The 18,744-nt window shown below is 42.0% G+C and overlaps 2 protein-coding genes across 3 annotated transcripts; both read left to right on the plus strand.

Annotated features, from left to right (window-relative positions):
- The first annotated feature begins 27 nt into the window (after window positions 1-27).
- On the plus strand, window positions 28-8,414 carry ush1gb (Usher syndrome 1Gb (autosomal recessive)). Of its 2 annotated transcripts, XR_010911850.1 has the most exons (4): window positions 28-545; window positions 4,193-4,640; window positions 5,428-6,500; window positions 6,957-8,414. XR_010911850.1 is itself a non-coding variant. In XM_067488251.1 (3 exons), exons 1-3 carry the CDS (start codon window positions 382-384, stop codon window positions 6,247-6,249), a joined length of 1,434 nt encoding a protein of 477 aa, XP_067344352.1. In that variant the 5' UTR covers window positions 28-381; the 3' UTR covers window positions 6,250-8,414. The 2 variants fall into 2 exon arrangements, 1 of the variants encoding a protein (XP_067344352.1); XM_067488251.1 differs by having other exon boundaries at window positions 5,428-8,414.
- A 1,845-nt stretch (window positions 8,415-10,259) lies between these two features.
- fads6 (fatty acid desaturase 6) lies at window positions 10,260-18,453 on the plus strand. The gene is made up of 6 exons (XM_067488235.1): window positions 10,260-10,824; window positions 12,124-12,290; window positions 13,458-13,638; window positions 13,768-13,955; window positions 16,823-17,002; window positions 17,082-18,453. Exons 1-6 carry the CDS (start codon window positions 10,569-10,571, stop codon window positions 17,229-17,231), a joined length of 1,122 nt encoding a protein of 373 aa, XP_067344336.1. The 5' UTR covers window positions 10,260-10,568; the 3' UTR covers window positions 17,232-18,453.
- Window positions 18,454-18,744: the final 291 nt, after the last annotated feature.

An 18,744-nucleotide genomic window follows, 5' to 3' on the forward strand; every position in this document is an offset into this window, starting at 1 on the left:
TGAGCCTTAAATTAAAAAAAGATGTTTAATATTTTCATTTTTACAAAACTCACAGCCTGCGTCAATATTTACAAATCTTGCCATAAAAGAATTAGTAGGCTACATATTGAGGAGTCTACTTCTCTTATTTTAATACAAATTATATATTTGTAAGCTAGAAAAGGTGTTTTTTCTCACTTTTTTTCTGCTGGCAGTGTTTACGTGTAAGGGGCGGGCGTCACAAAGCCCCGCCCTTGTCTGTCAACCACCACGCCCCGTTTTCGTCTCCTAGCAACCCGCCCGTCAGCCCCGCTTCGTTCCTGTCCGCTTCGGACCTGCAGCGTCCCGGACTCGAAGTTGCCGAAATAACAGGAAAAACCTGACCCTCCATGTAACGCCGCCATGAACGACCGGTACCACCGGGCGGCCCGGGACGGTTACCTGGACGTGCTGAAGGAAGCCACGCGGAAGGAGCTGAACGCCCCGGATGAAGATGGGATGACTCCGACCTTATGGGCCGCGTACCACGGCAACCTGGAGGCGCTCCGGCTCATCGTGGGGAGAGGGTGAGTCCGCAGAACTGGGACCCGAAGAGTCCTGCAGAATCCGAGCCTCCAGTAGGAAATGAGTCAGTGCTGTAGCACAAGTGGTAGATTCAGGCTTACTGACATTTACCAGCAGTTAAATGCAGATGAGCGGTTTGTTGTGTCAGTTTCCAGTTTATGAAACCGATCAATCAGCCGGTTTGTTCTGGGTCCGTTTTTTTAGAACTAATTCCTACATACTCTAGTTGTGTGTGAACTGTGTAACTGTATTTCCTGGTTACCTTTATCTTCTGTGAAAGTTATAAGAATATTTATTGGATTTTGGACTTTTGTATTAGTTGGTCACAAAAAAACAGCAAATAACTGAACTTTTGGAGAAAAGAATCATTCGTTGCAGCTCGACTCATCAGAAAAACACTGCTGGCATTAATTAAATTGCCTTGATAAAAACGTTTTGCCACTGGTGCCAATCAAATCTGTGCTAGTGGGGATGGAGGGACATACAATTTAACAGGTTAATGACAGAAAAACCTGAAAACACACACACAGACACACACGCTGCTCAGCACGATAATATGATACCTTCATGTTAAATCTGCCGATCAGCCTGATCCATCACTCAGCAGGCGATGTTTTAGATTCAGACATTACAGAAGTTGTTTTTAGACTCATCCTTCATACACAAAGAGCTTTATACACCTCAGCGAGAATGTGTGTGTGTCTTTGTGTGTGTGCAAGAGAAAGCTGAGATAGTTTAAAAAATTACTATTCTGGTGAGATAAGCTGAGATGAGCTGAGATAAGCTGAGATGTCTTTTGTTCGGGGTGCAGGAAGCAGACTAACAGTTTGTGCTGATCCTGGTGGCAGGTTTATGAGGCGAGTTGGAAAGTGTGGGTTGAGGGGGGGGCAGCCAATTGTGATGCTGCCGACACAGGAAAGGTCACAGTGATGGAGAGGACATCTTCTTCCCACAGCAGACCCTGCAGGCTGCAGTGCAGAGAAAGATTAGAGTTCACAGCAAAAGGTCAACTAAGAAGGAAGAGCATGGGCAGATAATCAGAAGATGGCAGTCAGAGGAAGAGCCCCCACCCTTTTGTTCAGTAGGAATTTACATTTGTTTTCTGCAGTTTGTGTCTTTTGTTGGTTGGTTTCTTATTTTGCACCTACTAGTTTTGGGTCCTTGTTGATCATTTTTTACCTGTTTTGTTTCTTGTAGGTCTTTTTGCCTTCAGAGGCTCAGGCCCAGGGACCTGTTTTTGCTTTGTACGGCTTTTGTTTGTTTTTTGTGGTGGGGGCAATAATCAAAATGAGATCTGTGTTACAGCATCAATCCCCTAAAACTACAAAGGAAAAGTCCTCTGTATTTTTTTTTTTCAAATTCTTGTTAATTAAAACAGAAACCTGCAGCCAGAGCTTAATTGATGCAGGGAATAATAAAACTCAGGGCATGGATAAATTAAAAAAACACTCCAAAGGGAGATTAATATCATAAACACATAAACAAACCTAGATAGAGTAACTATATGGGAAAATTGGGAAAATCAACGGTATTAAAACTAGGTGAGCGAAGAATCTAAAGATGAGCAGGACTAGGTGAACTAGGGAAACTAAATAAACAAGGGCTTAACGTAAATTTGAGTCTAGACATCACCAAGAAACAGACATGCTGACACTCAACTACACGTGGCAAGAGAAATAGTGCAAAGAGGTCTGTGAAGTAAAACCCTCAGCAGAGATAAACACAAAAAACCTGCAGAGGAGAAAACTGGTGAGTGGAGTCCAAAGTAAAACGGGAAGGTTTGTGGGAGTGTTGCTGGCAGAGCAGACAAGGATCTGACAGTGAGTGAGGGCTATTAATACTGTGACTGATTACAGGTGAAAGGGGGCGGAGACCACGGACAGGGAAGGCGAGAGGCTGTGTGTGTGTGTGTGTGTGAAGAAGGCGGGGATGTCAGGACAATAATAAAAATAAAGTCCATCGGTTTCCTCCCACAGTCCAAACAGATGCATGTGAGGTTATTTGGTGACTCTAAAATTGTACGTAGGTACAATAAATGTAACAGGTCCTTTACTTTTACCACATCTCACTACTCTGTTTTCTAGAAGGGCCCATTGGAAATTCTAAACTATTTCAGTTCATATTTTCTCACATAATGATCCGTTACAGTATTTACTCACTGGTGTTTAGCAGGAATAGGTTCAACAGGAGTTCACACATTACTTTATCATCTTCACGGGGCCTTTACAGTTATGTAAAATAACATATTTAACCTCAGCTACAGTTTATAGGAGGCAAATTAGCACAACAATTCCAACAACCTGAATTGAATAGTGTGTTTGCCCCTTCACCCCCTCATACGGCTCATCTTAATAATCTGCTTAGAACATGCAATTAGAAGTGAACTCAAAGTACACCTGAGGCTGATGGGAACATTTTGCGCACCTCACCTTGAACTCACCTTTAGCTGTGTGGCTAAAAAAAGGATGGTCTGTAAAAGACTGGACAGTATCAGAAGCAGGTCTGCAGGTTCTGCAGCAGCACTCACCTAGAGGTGAGTCTTAAGTCTTGAGTGCCCCCTAACCGATCAGTCAAGGAGTTTGGGTCTTTATTGCTCATGCTACAGGCAGATTTCAGTCAGTACATGGAGAAGTATTGAGGTGGTAAACTCAGCTCTACAAGTTGCCAGTAAACGTTGTTTGAAGTTGGTGACAACCTGCTCCATCACCTCTGACTCAGCTCCTGGCACAGCTGCAGGTGGTCAAATTACTTTTTGAGGTAGTCAGGTGTGATTCTCCAATCGTTTTCTTTATCCTGCCTCTGGAATATGATCTCCAATTATCTGCTCTTTCATCTGGCAGCGGAATAAATAGAAGCTCTGAACCCTAAAATAGCTCACCAACTTTCAAGTATCTACTGTCATATTTGCAGGCTTTGCCAGAGTTTGGCGTTGCACACAGTAACTGAAATCAGAGTCCATGCTGATAAAGGTGGTGACCTTGTCCTGGCGGCGTGTGGTAACAAGGTCTGTGGGTGTGTGTGAAAAAAAAGGCTGCTGGTGTGGGATAAATAATGCAGTCACCTCTGGCATGTTGACCTGCAGTGTTTTAATTATTGATCAGGTGGAAGGAGGAGGAGCTAAAAGGTGAATCAAATTTTAGCTTATTAACCCTTATGGGTGGTACAATATCAGCCTTATGTTCATTGGAGGATGCAACACGTGAAAAGGTCAAGGTGTGTCATGTGCTTTATAGGGCTAAAAATCAATTTTTAACCAAAAGCCAAAGTCTAGTTTATGTTTGTTCATCCTGTTATTGCTTGTGCAGCATTATGGGTCATGCTTTACTGATATAACGGTAATAGTTAAATAAAGACTATTATGGTTGTAAGATAAGTTCTGAAGATGCACAAACTGCACATGTTGGATATGTAGAGAAATTAGATTGTCAATGTAAAAAGGTGTAGAAAAGTAAGATGGAGATATTGATTGAATTCTGCAGGACAGACCCTGATACATGTGGATAGGAGTGTCCACATGCTTCGGCAATACAAACCATGTTATTTGAAATAAATTAGCTCAACCTGGACAACATGGTCAGAAAGCATTTCAGTGTGAATACTGTACGATTGAGATCCAACATAGCTTCTGGTCTCCGGTTCTGTCTTTCAGAGGTGACCCGGACAGGTGTGACATCTGGGGAAACACGCCGCTTCACCTGGCAGCTGCCAACGGCCACCACAACTGCTTGTGCTTTCTGGTGGCTTTTGGTGCCAATGTATGGTGTCTGGACAATGACTACCACACACCGCTGGACATGGCCGCCGCTAAGGGCCACATGGACTGTGTTCGCTACCTGGACTCCATTGCTGCCAAGCAAATCACCCTCAACCCGAACCTGGTCAGCAAGCTCAAGGACAGGGCATTCCGTGCCGCGGAGCGTCGCATTAAAGAGTGCGCAAAGCTCCAGAGGAAGCACCGTGAACGTATGGAGAGGAAGTTCATGAAGGAGTCTGCCGCTTTGGACAATTTGGATGCTATTAGTTTTTCCAGCTACACCAGCAGCAGCACACTGAGCCGCAAGTCTAACACTGTCACCTCCAACATGCCATACTCACAGGTAGTCGCTCTTTGACCATGTGTTAATGAGGAACGTGAGGATGCTACTTTTTATTTTCATTTTTTCCATTTGCCTATCTCTGTAAGTTGTGAGTCGCCACGACGGATCATTAGTCCGCATGTTGATTTGGCGCAACCCTCCCCATATCTCCTGGGCTTGGGACTGGCACTTGGCACTGCACAGATGGGGATGGGCAGCTGGGGTGTCAGTGTCTTACCTTCGGCCACTCTACCAACTGAGCCACTGCCCCCTAAGATGCTGCTCTTTTTTAAAAATTCTTTAAAAAACTGGGACTAACTATTTTGTTAGCCTTTGACAAGTGACCCTCTTAAGTATTACAGCAGCATCAATTGATTCTAATTTTATATAAAGTCGTTAAGATGACATTAACATTCATTTAGCCTGTGTTTCTGGCCACCTATTAAGTGTACATTCAAGACGTAGTCACCTTTTAGCAATGTTTTTGGTTGCTACCAACTCCTGAAGGAATTTTATCTAGCAAATTTAACCCAGGAATATACACTATGCACATTTGCAGGACGTTGTACAAGGACCTCAAGACAAAGGTGGTTAGGGTTACACAATAAGGTTGAATGGGAGTCAGCACTCTGATGTTCTCTGCAGCCAGGTGCATCTTACTTTAGCTTGAACATGGTAGTTAGCTGCTCACAGTGTCTGGCTGCTATTTAGTGCAAAGCAGTCAGACCTCTTTTTCTAAATAATTTGACTAACTGATCAGAGCTGTACCAATCTTCTGAACGTTTTTTGTCTTATTCTTTTCTCTCAGGCCACCCTGCACTCCACAGCCAAGGGCAGGGCCAACATACAGAAGAAGCTGGAGAAGAAAAAGCAGGTTGATGGAACGTTCAAGATCTACGAGGACGGCAGGAAAAGTGTGCGCTCGCTCTCCGGCCTGCAGCTTGGCAACGACATCATGTTTCTCAAACAGGGCACCTATACCAACGCCAAGGAGAGGTCACGCCTCAACATACGTGACATGTTCCCCAGAGACGATGATGATGGTGACAACATGTCCTACCGTGCCATGAGTGACCCAGGCCTCCATGAGGCTGCATATTCAGAGATCAGTGCTGACTCCGGTCGTGACTCCCTGTTCACTCGACCTGGGCTCGGCACCATGGTCTTCAGAAGGAACTATATGAGCAGAGGCACGTTTGGCATCGGGCCACACGATGAAGCAAGTGTAGCAGGAAGTGACCCTGTGGGCCGGGCGCCCAACGTTCGTTTACATGGACAACTGCCTCAACGGTTGCCCAGCTTTGATGAAGACAGTATTGGCAGCGCAGTGAGTCTGCAGGAAGGAAACCTGCAGGAGTTGCCTTTGGAGGAGACTGATGTTGGGCTGGATGAGGACTTGGAACCAGAGAGCAATCCTCTAGAAACCTTCTTGGCCTCTCAGAGCCTGAGTGAGTTCATGCCAATTTTCAGGAAGGAGAAGATTGACTTGGAGGCTCTGCTGCTGTGTTCAGATCAGGATCTCACCAGCATTCACATCCCTTTGGGCCCCAGAAAGAAACTGCTGGATGCCTGCAAGAGACGCCTGGACACCTTAGATGACCCAGAGGCCATTGATGACACTGAACTTTGAAGGTCAGTATGGAATAGTCCATACCAAAGCCTTAGGATTATGAGTGAGTCATGTGACTGAACTGGAAGAACCGGAGTGTTAATTTTGATCTCGAATCGTCAGTTGGTTGCTAGTTTATTACTATGACATTATGACATATGCTATGAAATGACAAAAATGCAAAGTGTTTTGTTTTAGCAGTTGTACCAAGCTAGCTAAGCTGTGCGGAGTCACATTATGATGATGCTGGATTTACAAGATGATTTCTTCAGGTACTGTATTTACTGGATTGGCCAAAAAATGTCTGTATATTATAAATTCTGGTTTGTTTATAGGTTCTGTTCCATTAACCTTTTGTCCTCTACATATATTCTCATAGCTGCTGTCTTCTATGACTCTTTCTTAAATTGTTGAAATATTAGGTAGTAATCCCGTCAGTCTTAGCCAAACATGGACGACATGCTTTTAGCATGTTATTCTGCTCTGCTATGTGTGCGTTCGCTAAATACTGCGCCATGCTACAAATACATGCTAACATGCCAAACATTTTATGTTTAATGTTAGCATGAGCTTAGCATGTTAGCATGTTAACAAACTGACACGTTATGACCTAAACTTGCAGTATTTATCCATCCCATCCATCAGGCACAGAGCAACAGTAGCATTTATTTGGATTCTTTTTTTCAGCTTCCTGATAAATGCAAATACAATTGTCTCTTTTGTTTCAGCTCAGTTTTTGGCCTCCTCCAACTCTGCTGCCAGGTGAATACCTGTCTCATTAGCCACTACTTTATTGTGCTCACCAACTAGTTGCTAGTACTGATTCTCTGGTTGGTCATTTCACCAATGAACAATCTGAAGTTGCAGAATAACATAATGTCATAATCATATCATAACAGATATTGATTATTGTCAGAGAGTAATTTACCTTGAATTAATATTGTATCCATATTTTCCCAACCTTAGCTGCACCCAAATCCTATGATTATACATGTGCACAATAACCACCATAGACCACCACTGTAAACGTAATATGCTTTTTTGGACTGTGTCACATACAGTGATGAACTGGCAGCTAAATAAAGTTGTTCCCACAATGTTGCGGATTATCTGATCAGGACTAAATGACCTCATACTTGTCCATTCGAAACGTTTAAGTTTAATTTGTTTGCCATTAAAACTGTCACAGGTCACAAAAAGCAAACTACAGTTTCCTAATAAAAACGGTTTAAAATATTTTGCAGCCTTTAGCACTAATGTTACTTGAATCACAGAATGTAACATTTTGTGTTTGAGAAAATATCCCTATTGGTATTGTTCATGCTTCATGACTTATTCATGCGTTATGAAACTGTTATGATGCTGTGTGGTTTTAAAATGTCACATATAGTCTTAAATGTATCTTAAAGAACCCTGTGGAAATTCTGAATTAGTAGTATAAACCGATCAGTCATTAACATTATGTCCATCTTTGCAATTTATTGCAATCCAATACAGCCACAAATTCTACTTTTACAAGGTTTTAATTTCTCAGTCTTTAGGTTGAAACAATAATTGCCTATAAGGTGGCCAATACATTAGAACACCCTCTTCTTATAATGAAATCCAGTACGACTTCACTAACCACTATGACAATTCATGGCAGAGTTGATGTGTTGGATTTTAATAAAGTGCATAGGTGGTCATAATGTTAGTGATCGGTGTATAGTATAATATTTGTTCCTTGGTGTCATGGCTGGTATATTAGCACCACGTACTGGTAAATTGTGATATAACAAGTTCAGTGTAGGGTCACACATACACATGTATGTATGTCTCACGAAGCTGACACCATGTGCTACTATCATTCTCTTAACAAACTTCTTTTCAGAAAGGCTTTGCCACATGTAGAGTACAGTAAAAACGCAGACACTCTCAAAGTGTGTGTGGAGTCTTTTTCTGGTTGTCCCTGCAAACTGTCTCTATTATTTTCCTCTAAACAAGGTATTTATCTCCATGCCACACAAAATGGTAAAAACGGCCACAGACCGACTGTTGCAGCAGTGAAAACAAAGCTGGTGTGATGACTGTGTTATCACAGTCCCACTGAATGTTTGTCCTTGCATGAATGTACATTTTTATGCATATGTGTTTTGTAAAACAGTAGCCACACACAATTAACTTTTATTAAAATAAACTACAAATTACTTCTGTTTGCGTGTTCATTATTCTGAAATACAGTCAAATGCAAACTTTGCATCCCCTTAATTTTCAAATGGCAAAAAGCAAAAGAAACATTCAGCTAATACAAACATTCCTTCATCATCACAAGTAACAAAAACGATCAATGAATGTATAAAAAGAATTGCAAAAGTGCAAAAGTTTGCATCCCCCTTTTATGTCTAATACTTTGCACGTCCACCCTTCCTGTGCGTGTCTCCCAAACAATACACACTTGTGCCGACTACACTTGACTGTGAGCAGGTGGGCTTATATTCCAACTGGCTGTATCTAACTGGCTTTGTCAGTTCCACCGCTGTGTGTTTTGGATGCTTACATAGCTCTTAAGCTAGTTTCCTAGCACCTGTAAGTATAAATATATCATAATAATAATACTTTATTCACATAAATATTATGAACATGACCAAAGCAGTTGTTTACTGTTTTGCAATTTCAGCATAAGGGGATGCAAACTTTTTCATTCAACTGTCACTAACCTGTGTTTTTTGGACTTTTTTTTGTAGGTCTGCAACTTTTCATTTCATGACACATTAATTGTGCAGCCTTAAAAATGTCTGAAAACTCAAGAGGAAAGTGGTGCAAAGTCACTTAACTTACTGAATTACTCACGTACTTATACTTTATGTCATTATTTCTGTTTTCTGCTATTTTATTGATTTACTTAAATGAATAAAATATACATAGTAAAATAATTACAATGCTTTGAAAATTATAATCCGTGTTATATTCTCAAAAGGGCCATTCTGTATAAAAGTTACACCTTTAAAATCTATATACAGTTTAATTGCAATATTTGTGTACTTTTACTTAAGTAAATGCAGGACTTCTCCAGTATTTCTACTCAAAGAAAAGATCTGAACAATTCTATTCACAGGCTCTTAAAATATGTGCCGATCAACGGATGTTAACTTTACGACAAGATGAATAAGAAAAGCAACAAACCTTCATTTGAGTAGCTGGAAACTAAAAAGAATATGACTAACCATTAATCAAAATGGTTGCAGATTATTTATGTGACATGTTGCTGGCATCAAATTCAAAATAAGCAAATATAAAAAATAAAAATCTGATTTCTCAGTTTCAGAGATGGACGTTTCTATATTCAAAAGTCTGTTTCAAATGCAAATCATGGTATTTTCTGAGTTTTTACATTTTAGCCAGAGTTCCAACCTTTCTGAAAATGGAGATTGTAATTTTGGCAGCTCCCCACTGCACATCTGCAGCCTTTCACCTTTTCTCACGTGTGATTAGTTCTTGTATGAATATGTATGAAAGCTGTGGCAGGATGTAAGTGGAGCTGTCAGAAGCCTGGTGTTCTTATGTTCCCTCCTCAGTACGTGCAGTACCTACAGTACCTGCAGTATCTGCTGTCCTTTGGAGTAAAAAAATACACACTGCAGTCAGCATGGCCTCAAGCCCAGAACTCCAGCCTCTCTGCAGAAAAACAAAGCTGCACTTGACAGCAGATTTATGCATGTGCTCATTATTACAACTCTCCCCAACACATACACAAACATACTCCACCTATCAGGCTACGTTCTTGCACACCAGCATCTTCTCTTCACTCTGAACCTTTCCCCCAGTGAAGAAACAACCGAACAGCCACTGTTAATCCACTCCTCTCTCCCCTCTCTTTTCCCAGGACATTTGCCAAGGTTACAGAGGTGGGAGGGGAGGGGGAGAGGAGCCTGTACAAAGAAACACAAGGGGAGAAAGAGGGGGGAGGCAAAATGCAGAATGTATGAGACACAGGAGAGGAGGGAGAGCTGCAGCTTTGTTTGGCTGCCTGTGTGAGGCTTTTTGGATCCATCACAGACTTACGAAAAATTCTACTTGTGCTTGGTTGCACTGGGAGTCAGCTGACGGAGACAAAAAGGGAGGCAGAGAGATGAGGAGGAGGTAGGAGAGGAGGGTCCGTCAGGCTCTTGAAGCATGAGGAAGGGGGCCGGGCTTCCCTGACAATGCTTCAGGCCAATAGGGAGTTTCAAAATGCTAACTTTGACCTCCTTTGGACATTGTGCTCAGGGTGCATTCAGCATTTAGCACCGGCTGCTGCAACCGAGAGGACACAAACCACATGGTGACTTGGTCCTGATCTGGTCACCAGCACCAGTGCTGACATGCAGAATGTACGGGAGGCCTGCAGGGATGGGAGGATGGGGGAGACGTTAGTGAAGAGGAAAGAGAGTTCAAAGTGCAGCGATGAAGGGACGAAGGGAGAATGTCCAGGGAGAGATGGTAAAGAGAGGGACACAGAGACGCTGATGATGGAGTTGACGCTGATGGTGCAGAAGGTGGTGAAAGAGAGCAGCTGGTGGGAGAGGAAGGGGATGGACTGCAGCATCCTGGCAGCAGCGTTCGTCTGTTTGCCGCCCGGTAAGAAACTTTTAATATGTATGTTTTCTTTTTATCACCTTAATCTTTTTTTAAATATTGATAAAATTGATGTTTTACTTTTATTGTAATTTAATCAGATTCTTTTTTTTAATTGATTGATCTGTAAAATATATCCAAAACCATCCATCATCCCTCAGAACCCAAAGTGGTGCTTAATGTAAACTCAGATGCCTCTGAAGCAAAACACGCTCAGGTTCAGGCTTCACAAGCTTGTGTTTCTTGCTAAAAGCCAGAGTCATAAAAGTAGCCTGAGCAGTTACCTGCATCAAGCTTGATTCGTAACCTACACTCATGTGTGCACTTAACATTGATTACTGCTGCTGGAGCTGCTCATTCATAATTACCACTGTGAGAGTCAGTTTTCCTTAAACAAATCCATATTCCTGCTGAAAAAAATGTTCATTTGAGTTGAGTATTGAGACATGGTGACATCACCTCGAAACAGGAGCTGCAGGATATTAGCACTGTTTTATTGGGTTAGAAAGAGAACATGTCACCTAAAACCTGCTCGCTGGGAGCTGGTCCTGCAGTGTCATTACTGCTAAAATGTCTGTTTGCTGCATCAATTATTTAGCACGATGAGACTGAGGTCATTTTCTCATCAAACTGTCTACATTAATGTTTACAGGAATGTTGGTGAAATAGTGAATATTGATTGAATGGTCAGGCAATAATAGCTGAACACATGACAAAGCAATCCAGAAAATTTAAAAGGCTCATTTCTTCATTATGTGGAAACCTGTGTGATGTTATCATGCCAGGAGCCTCCTGTGTGCTGAAACATGCACAAAACTGCACAGGCACCTCCAGTGACGGCTAAAGTTTCCTGCTTTCTGTTGCATGGTCAGATTTCTTACCCCTGCAGTGACGGTGGTCGCTGCTTCCAGAGCAGAGACACAGTACAGTGTGTTTGTAGCCATACAGCACCGTTACTGTGAGAAAGCCAATGTCGCTCAGTTCATCTGTCTCAGCAGCTGTCGGAGACGTGGATAGATTAGTGGAATTGGACTAATTGGCAAATGCCCCAAAGCCATAGAGGGTCAGACGACTCCTGGGCGCAAGTTCTCTGCGTGAAGTAACTGTCGAGATTTCTTGTTAGAAAATTATGAAGAAGAAATGTTAAAAAAAATAAATAAATCCCAAAGAGACTAAAAGGACAGATACTGTAAATATACATAAATTAGTTCTATGTTGCTGTTGCAAATGTCAGAGCATTACTACTTTATCTCATCAATTTGCAAGTAGTCACTTTATTATTTCCTGTGCTGTGTCCTGCAGCCTTCCTGCTGCTGTCCTCCTCTCAGGTCCTGCTCTTTTTAGCGGGCATGCTGCTGATGGGTGTGGCTCACGCTGTCATCACCGTCAAGGGGGCACATCTGGCCAGTCACGGGGCGCTGAGCGAGTCGCCGGCCTGGGGCAGGTTCTGGGCCGTCTTCTTCATCGAGGTGAGAAGCTCAGAAAAAAACCAAAGGTTCTCAGTAAACACCTGAGGCAAAGCTGGCACATGTAGCTCTGCAAAAAAAAAAAGAAAACACTGCTGAATCGACCTTAAACATTGAATTTACAGGAATAGTTCAACATTTTACTTAGCAGAGAACCTGTCACGATGAGTTCAGGTAAAAAATACAACTTTCTGTGCAACTTGATGTTTTTACACGAGAGCCACGGTTTCTGCTGGCACATTCAGATCAGCCTTAAACGAGGCTACAGAAGCTGTAGTAAAGTTATTTACGACTGAGGTAATAAATCATAATTGCTCCTGTGGCTCTTTTGCTTTGCTTAATCCTGCCAACTGTCTCCTAGATGCAGCTATTGAACCAACAGAACAGGAAATGATATTCAAAGCATAACTTGTATCATTTACTACGTTAATTATATTTTCAGCAATCACCATACAGACGTTAAACCCAACAAAGATTCTTGATGTTTCTCTCTTCATTCCAAAACACAGAAATTCCACCAGGGATCTCACACTCTACGTTTAGCCTCTCTACAAAGTTATGGTGAATTGGACTATTTGGGGAAACATTTATTAGAAATGTGTCCACCAAGTGTTTTAAAACATAGAAACACAGAGAAACAAGTAAAATAGAAACAATTTAATGCTGCTTTCAGGGTCTGTGTGTGGGTTTTTGAAAATATGATTAGTGTAGAAAAGGACAGACGTAAAGAGCAAGAAAGCAACTAAATGGATTTGTATACATGCTCAGCTGTCCAGGTGTATTAAGATGAAGCAGACACCTATGAACCCGTATGTACTGAAAGTCCATGTAAGACCAATATTTACACGAGTAAATGTGACTCAGGATATTAAATCTGTGTTTAATAAGATCTGATAACCTCAAGACCACAGGGATGTATTACACGAACTCTGCAACCTGTGAGTTGAGATGTGGTTGTTTCAGCAGCTCTGTCATCATCTTTGCTGGTCTTTGCTCTCAGCTTGTTATTAGCTGCTTATCAAAGCAAACACACAAAACTAGGGTAAAGGCGCTCGATAGCAGCATTGACTTTCCTGCTTGATCATTTTTATTGATGGTTTTATGTGCTGCATCGGTGATGGGTTTCATAAAAATGTCCGTGTGTGTGTGTGTGTGTGTGCTCGTGTCCAGATCTGTGGTTCATTCTCAGCGCGGGCTGGCATTCAGGGTCACATTAAGATGCATCACGCTCATACCAATGTCATTGGACTCGGGGACTCCAGTGTATGGAAGCTCCCCTTCCTGCCTCGCACTGTCTACCTGTTCATAGCTCCCCTGGCTGTGCCCATCATCACTCCACTTGTTGCACTTGGTGAGTGGATGAAAGTAGGACGTGTGTTCACTCCGATTCTTCCACATTAAACGTGGTTCCTCACCCTCTGTTCCTGTTTAAGCCCCACTGAGGTGTGAATTTGTTGTCATGCATGTGACGGTTCTGCAGCTCAGCTCAGAGGACACCCGTTGGCTTACACCACACGGACCATCCTGATGATAACACTGGGCCTCCTCGCGCAGTACTGGCTGCTGATCAACGTCTCGGGGTTCCAGTCGCCTTGCGGTGCTTTGCTCTTCATGCTCGCGTGCAGAGCAATGCTATCTGTGCCCTACATCCACGTCAACATTTTCCAGGTGAGAAACACCTTCCTCACCTCTTTATTTTCTACAGGATGAAATTGGATTGAAGCAGGTAAAACATAGAACACAGAGTGGTTTGCATGTGTTAGTGCCTCTTTTCAATTCTGTGTTTTTGTCTAATAAACATAATAAAAAATCTTTTATCGTACGGGGTCAGAAAAAAAACATCATGTAATAAAACATAAGAGCAATTCTAAGTAGCTACAACTTCCAGAGGATTTAAGGTGCTGCTTTGATGAACTGATCATCAGCAGGTCTGGAGACAACTGTAAAAGCACAAGTTTCTTTTAGAAACAGACTGAACAAGAACAAACAAGTACAAAACCGCATGAACAAACCACAATGCTTCTGGAACAATGTCCTATGGACAGATGAGACCAAAGTGGACGTGTTTGTCCTAAATGCTCCGAGCCACGTTTGGTGAAAACCAAGACAGCATTTCGGAAGAAACAGCTGACACACGGCAGTAAAGGTGATGATTTGGGCTTGTTTTGCAGCCACAGGAACTGGGCACCTTGCAGTAACTACCAGAGTCTGTACCAGAATATTCTAGAGGCAAATGTGAGACCATCTGTCCAACAGCTAAAGCTTGGTCCAAACTGGACAATGATTCAAGACAAATCTGCATCAGAGGGGCTGAAAAATAAAAGAATCAAGGTTTTGGAATGAAGTCCAGACCTAAACTTAATTGAAATGCTGTGGTGGGACTTTCAGAGAACTGTGGATGAGTGAATGCCCCCAAACCTTAAAGAACTGAAGCAACATTGTAGAAAAGAATGGACCAAAAGTTGTCCACAACAATGTCTGTTGAAAAGGAAATGATTTTTTTCATGTGTTTGGTGCTATAGTCAGGGGGGAGACTTAGTGTCACCATGCATCATGTTTTTATTTTCATTTTTGGCTTCATTTTGCTAAATAGATAAAGGTGTGGTGAAAAAAGTTACATGTTGTACGTTTATGTTTTCGGCACATATTTGCAGGCTTCTGTTTGGATTTTTGAGCGTTTTAACTTGTTTTAACATGGGATCCACTCTCTCAGACTTTGGTAAAAACTGTTGTGCCAAATGGTTGTGACAGCCCCTCTTATTAAAAAGGCCTTTTTGAGAAACTCTGTTTAAAGGCAGCATTGTGTTCTCGTGAGTGAACTAAAGGGATAAAAAGGAACAATTCATGCATGAGTTTCCCAGATGGAGTCTGAGTGCTGCAGGTCATTGTGCATTGTTCTGATCAAAGTGTGTGAAGGTGGATTAGAAAACACAGACTTTTGATGTGAAATCGAGGGTTTAACAAGGGAAAATGTTTGTTCTCTGTGGGGTGGTCGGGCCGAAACCTGTTCTCTCCTGTCTCCCGGTGCTGTTGTTGGCAGTAGTTCTATCTTTCTTTCCCCTTGAACTCAGTCTCCCCATTTCTCTCTGACGTTTGGTTGGTTGACTCCAGCGTGTCGTTTCATAATATTGTCCACTAAGACTCCTCCTTTGTCAGCTAAGAAAATGCACATATTATTAATTCACATTTTTTGTGTCCTTTCGTCTTATCCCTTGAGTTCAGTGTCGCCACAGCGGATCATCGTCCGCATATAGGGGCGACTGTGGCGCAGGAAGGTAGAGCGGTTGTCCACCAATCTCACAGTTGTTGGTTCAATCCCAGGCTCCTCTGGTCACATGTCAAAGTGTCCTTGAGCAAGACACTGAACCCCAACTTAGTTGCTCCCGGTGAGTGTTGGCCAGCTGCATAGCAGCTCCCCCATCGGTGTGTGAGTGTGTGAGTGTGTGTGATTGTGAGTGTGAATGGGTGAATAAGAAGCAGTGTAAAGCGCTTTGAGTGCCAATAGGTAGAAAAGCGCTATATAAGTGCAGAACATTTACCATATTGATTTGGCACAGTTTTTACAGCGGATGCCCTTCCTGAAGCAATGCTCCCCATTTTCTACCGGGCTTGGACCAGCAATGCACAGCTGGGGAGGGGAATGGGCTGTTAGGGGTTCAGTGTCTTGCCCAGAGACACTTCGACATATAGCCAGGACCGGGGATCGAACCACTGACCCTGTGGTCCGTGGACGACTGCCTTTACCAACTGAGCACAAATATGATTCTTCTTTTCATTTTTGCACCTTTTTGGTGTTTTGCTCCAAACACTATAATTTAAGATAATGAAATTCAGTTGGATGCCTGGAGTTCTGTGGCCTGTGACCCTGATCATTAACTTCTCTTAGGGTCAAGAACAAATTGCCTGTAGAATTTACAGTAATTACCTGCCAGAAAAGTTGCCAACAACCCATGATGCTTTGCAATATACAATTGACCTTTGTAAAATCACAGAACAAGAGTTTATTGTAAAGTTTTACTGAAGAAATTACAGCAATTTGTTAAAGTGTATTTTTGCTTTTCACCAGCACATACATGCTTAAAACACAAACACACCCAGAAAACATTGTCTGCTCTAATCCAACCTTGTAATAACGGTGTAATAACAAGGTATAATTTTATTAGGGGAACATTGATTGTGTAATAATAAAGTAATATGGGGATAATATTTCTGTAGTAACAAGGTATAGGAAGGTTAAATAACAGGGTAACGGGAATATTATCAATGAACTGAATGAAACTATTATAATCACTTTCAGGTAAAGAAAATTGCTAATACAAAGTAATAACCATGACACTAGTCTATTATTACATTTATTTTGCTTAATATGCCACATTATAACTGAGCTGTAATGTAAAGTGCTGTTTTTACTTTAAGTCATAGTCATGTGTTTTATTACGCATTACCCATCGAACACTTAAGTGGAGGATGGCTCATCGTTTATTTTAAACACAGTTGCAGTTCGGCAAAACTTGTAAAAACTCTTTTATACACAGCACGTTGGGCTCCCCATGTTCTCTCCGACCCGCCGACCAAAGAGGATCTACCAGATGACCTACGGAGTCCTGAACCTGCCACGTAACCCTCTGCTCGACTTGACGTTTGGGCACTCGCTCATCAACTGCCATGTGGAGCATCACCTCTTCCCCTTCCTGTCTGACAACATGTGTTTAAAGGTAGGAAACACACATCTGTTGTACACACAGACTAAGTATTTAATGTCTACTTACTTATGTCTCTCTTCCCACCCCTCAGGTAAAGCCTGTTGTGTCCAAATATCTGATTGAAAAACAGCTTCCATACCAGGAGGACAGCTACCTCTCCCGCCTGAACCTCTTCTTCTACAAATACCAGGAACTGATGGTGTTTGCTCCCCCGATCACAGAGCTGGTGGGAGTTCAGTAACGAAGGAGGAGCTGTTCAGAGTAATGAGTCCTGCTGCTCATAAGCACAAGTGCATTCCGAAATGTCCCAGCCTGCACACAGCAGGCTGCACACCTGCAAACACACCAGACAGTTTCTGTAGTGAGCTTTGATACTAGGAGCTAAAGGATCATCCTCATGATTGACGCAAACTAATATAATATCAATAGAACTTAGCACTAATGTTATTACTCAGTCAGCTGCTTGATCCGGTTTAATAAAAGGTGGAGATTAATGAACAGACCTGGGGTCGGTCTTGACGACTGGTTTTGCAAAGCTTGGCTCTTTTAACTCCTGGTATAACAGGCAGCAAACAGGAAGTCACAGGATCACAAGGTAAAAAGAAAGTACCCACCTCTACAAGATAAACAGCAATAGAAATATCTCAAATTAGCGCGTAAAAGCAGTGTGTGTGAGTTACATTTTATGCTTAAATGCATGGCTGACTTATGAAAATGGTAAACAGAAATATCAGTATATCATAAAACCTTTTATTTAGCAGTGAGGAAAACAGCAAAAATGGAAATGTCCTGCTCTGAGGCTGGAAACGTTTCGTTGAGGCAGATCTGACTGAGATTGAGTTACAAAACAGCCAATTTTACTATTGAAAAGGAGACAAAATGAGCAGACACAATGAATGAATGAGTCATGACATATACACCCATCAGGCGTAACATTATGACCACCTGAGAAATTTAATACAATCCAGTACAGCAGCTCTGACCTGAATTCTACTTTTACAAGGTTAGAATTTCTTAGTTTTTAGTGGAAACTGTCAGAATGGTTCTGCTCTCTGATTATTATTGAGGTCAAAGTGGTTAGTGCAGTTGTTAGAGCGCATTACAAGAAGAAGTAGTTTTAATGTTTTCCTATTTAAAATGAACGAGGGGCCCAGAACATTAGAACCAACTCTTCTTCTTCTCAACCCAGTGCGACTCCACCACCCACTATAAGACACAACCTCTGACTCATTATGAGCCAGTGCCAAGGCCCCAGAGTTATGAAGTAACCCAGAGGACATGAGAAAAGCTTTTATCTTTAGCGGTTACTTTCTAATTTTACTTTACCTGTGGGCATCATTACATTTAGTGAAAAAATGAATAATTTAAATGTGGGGACTAAAAGTGATGCTTTTAGAAAGTGCTACAAATACAGGAGTTATTATTTCTAAAATCTTTAATGTGGAATTAACTCTCAGTGTGCTGTGAGCAACAGTCTAAAAATACCAATACTACAAACGTCGGCTTGAGCCCAGTGATTTGTGAGTCAGGCCCATTTGTTTCTGCAGTGACAGAGGGATGTTTCTGCCTTGTTGTGGTCAGTTTCTTATTTTCGGTGTCCTCGCATCCAAAGCAAGTCCGTCACACTCAGAATGTAAGAACAGGCAGGCTCTCACTGTGTGCGTGTGTTTTGTGTCAGATAATAAATGAACGTGAGTTTTAATAAATTAAAGGGTCCGTTGTCTTACTGGACACCAATGTACAAACGTCTGTGT

This window comes from Channa argus, chromosome 20, assembly GCF_033026475.1.
Source record: "Channa argus isolate prfri chromosome 20, Channa argus male v1.0, whole genome shotgun sequence".
In the NCBI taxonomy this organism is placed as follows: domain Eukaryota; kingdom Metazoa; phylum Chordata; class Actinopteri; order Anabantiformes; family Channidae; genus Channa; species Channa argus.

Excerpts from the sequence above, each read along its gene's own strand:
- ush1gb (XM_067488251.1), top strand. The coding sequence starts at position 382 with ATGAACGACCGGTACCACCGGGCGGCCCGGGACGGTTACCTGGACGTG. Across the intron at positions 546-4,192 it reads CGGCTCATCGTGGGGAGAGG|AGGTGACCCGGACAGGTGTG; the intron begins GTGAGTCCGCAG and ends TCTGTCTTTCAG. Across the intron at positions 4,641-5,427 it reads CCAACATGCCATACTCACAG|GCCACCCTGCACTCCACAGC; the intron begins GTAGTCGCTCTT and ends CTTTTCTCTCAG.
- fads6 (XM_067488235.1), top strand. The coding sequence starts at position 10,569 with ATGCAGAATGTACGGGAGGCCTGCAGGGATGGGAGGATGGGGGAGACG. Across the intron at positions 12,291-13,457 it reads GGGCCGTCTTCTTCATCGAG|ATCTGTGGTTCATTCTCAGC; the intron begins GTGAGAAGCTCA and ends GCTCGTGTCCAG. Across the intron at positions 13,956-16,822 it reads TCCACGTCAACATTTTCCAG|CACGTTGGGCTCCCCATGTT; the intron begins GTGAGAAACACC and ends TTTTATACACAG.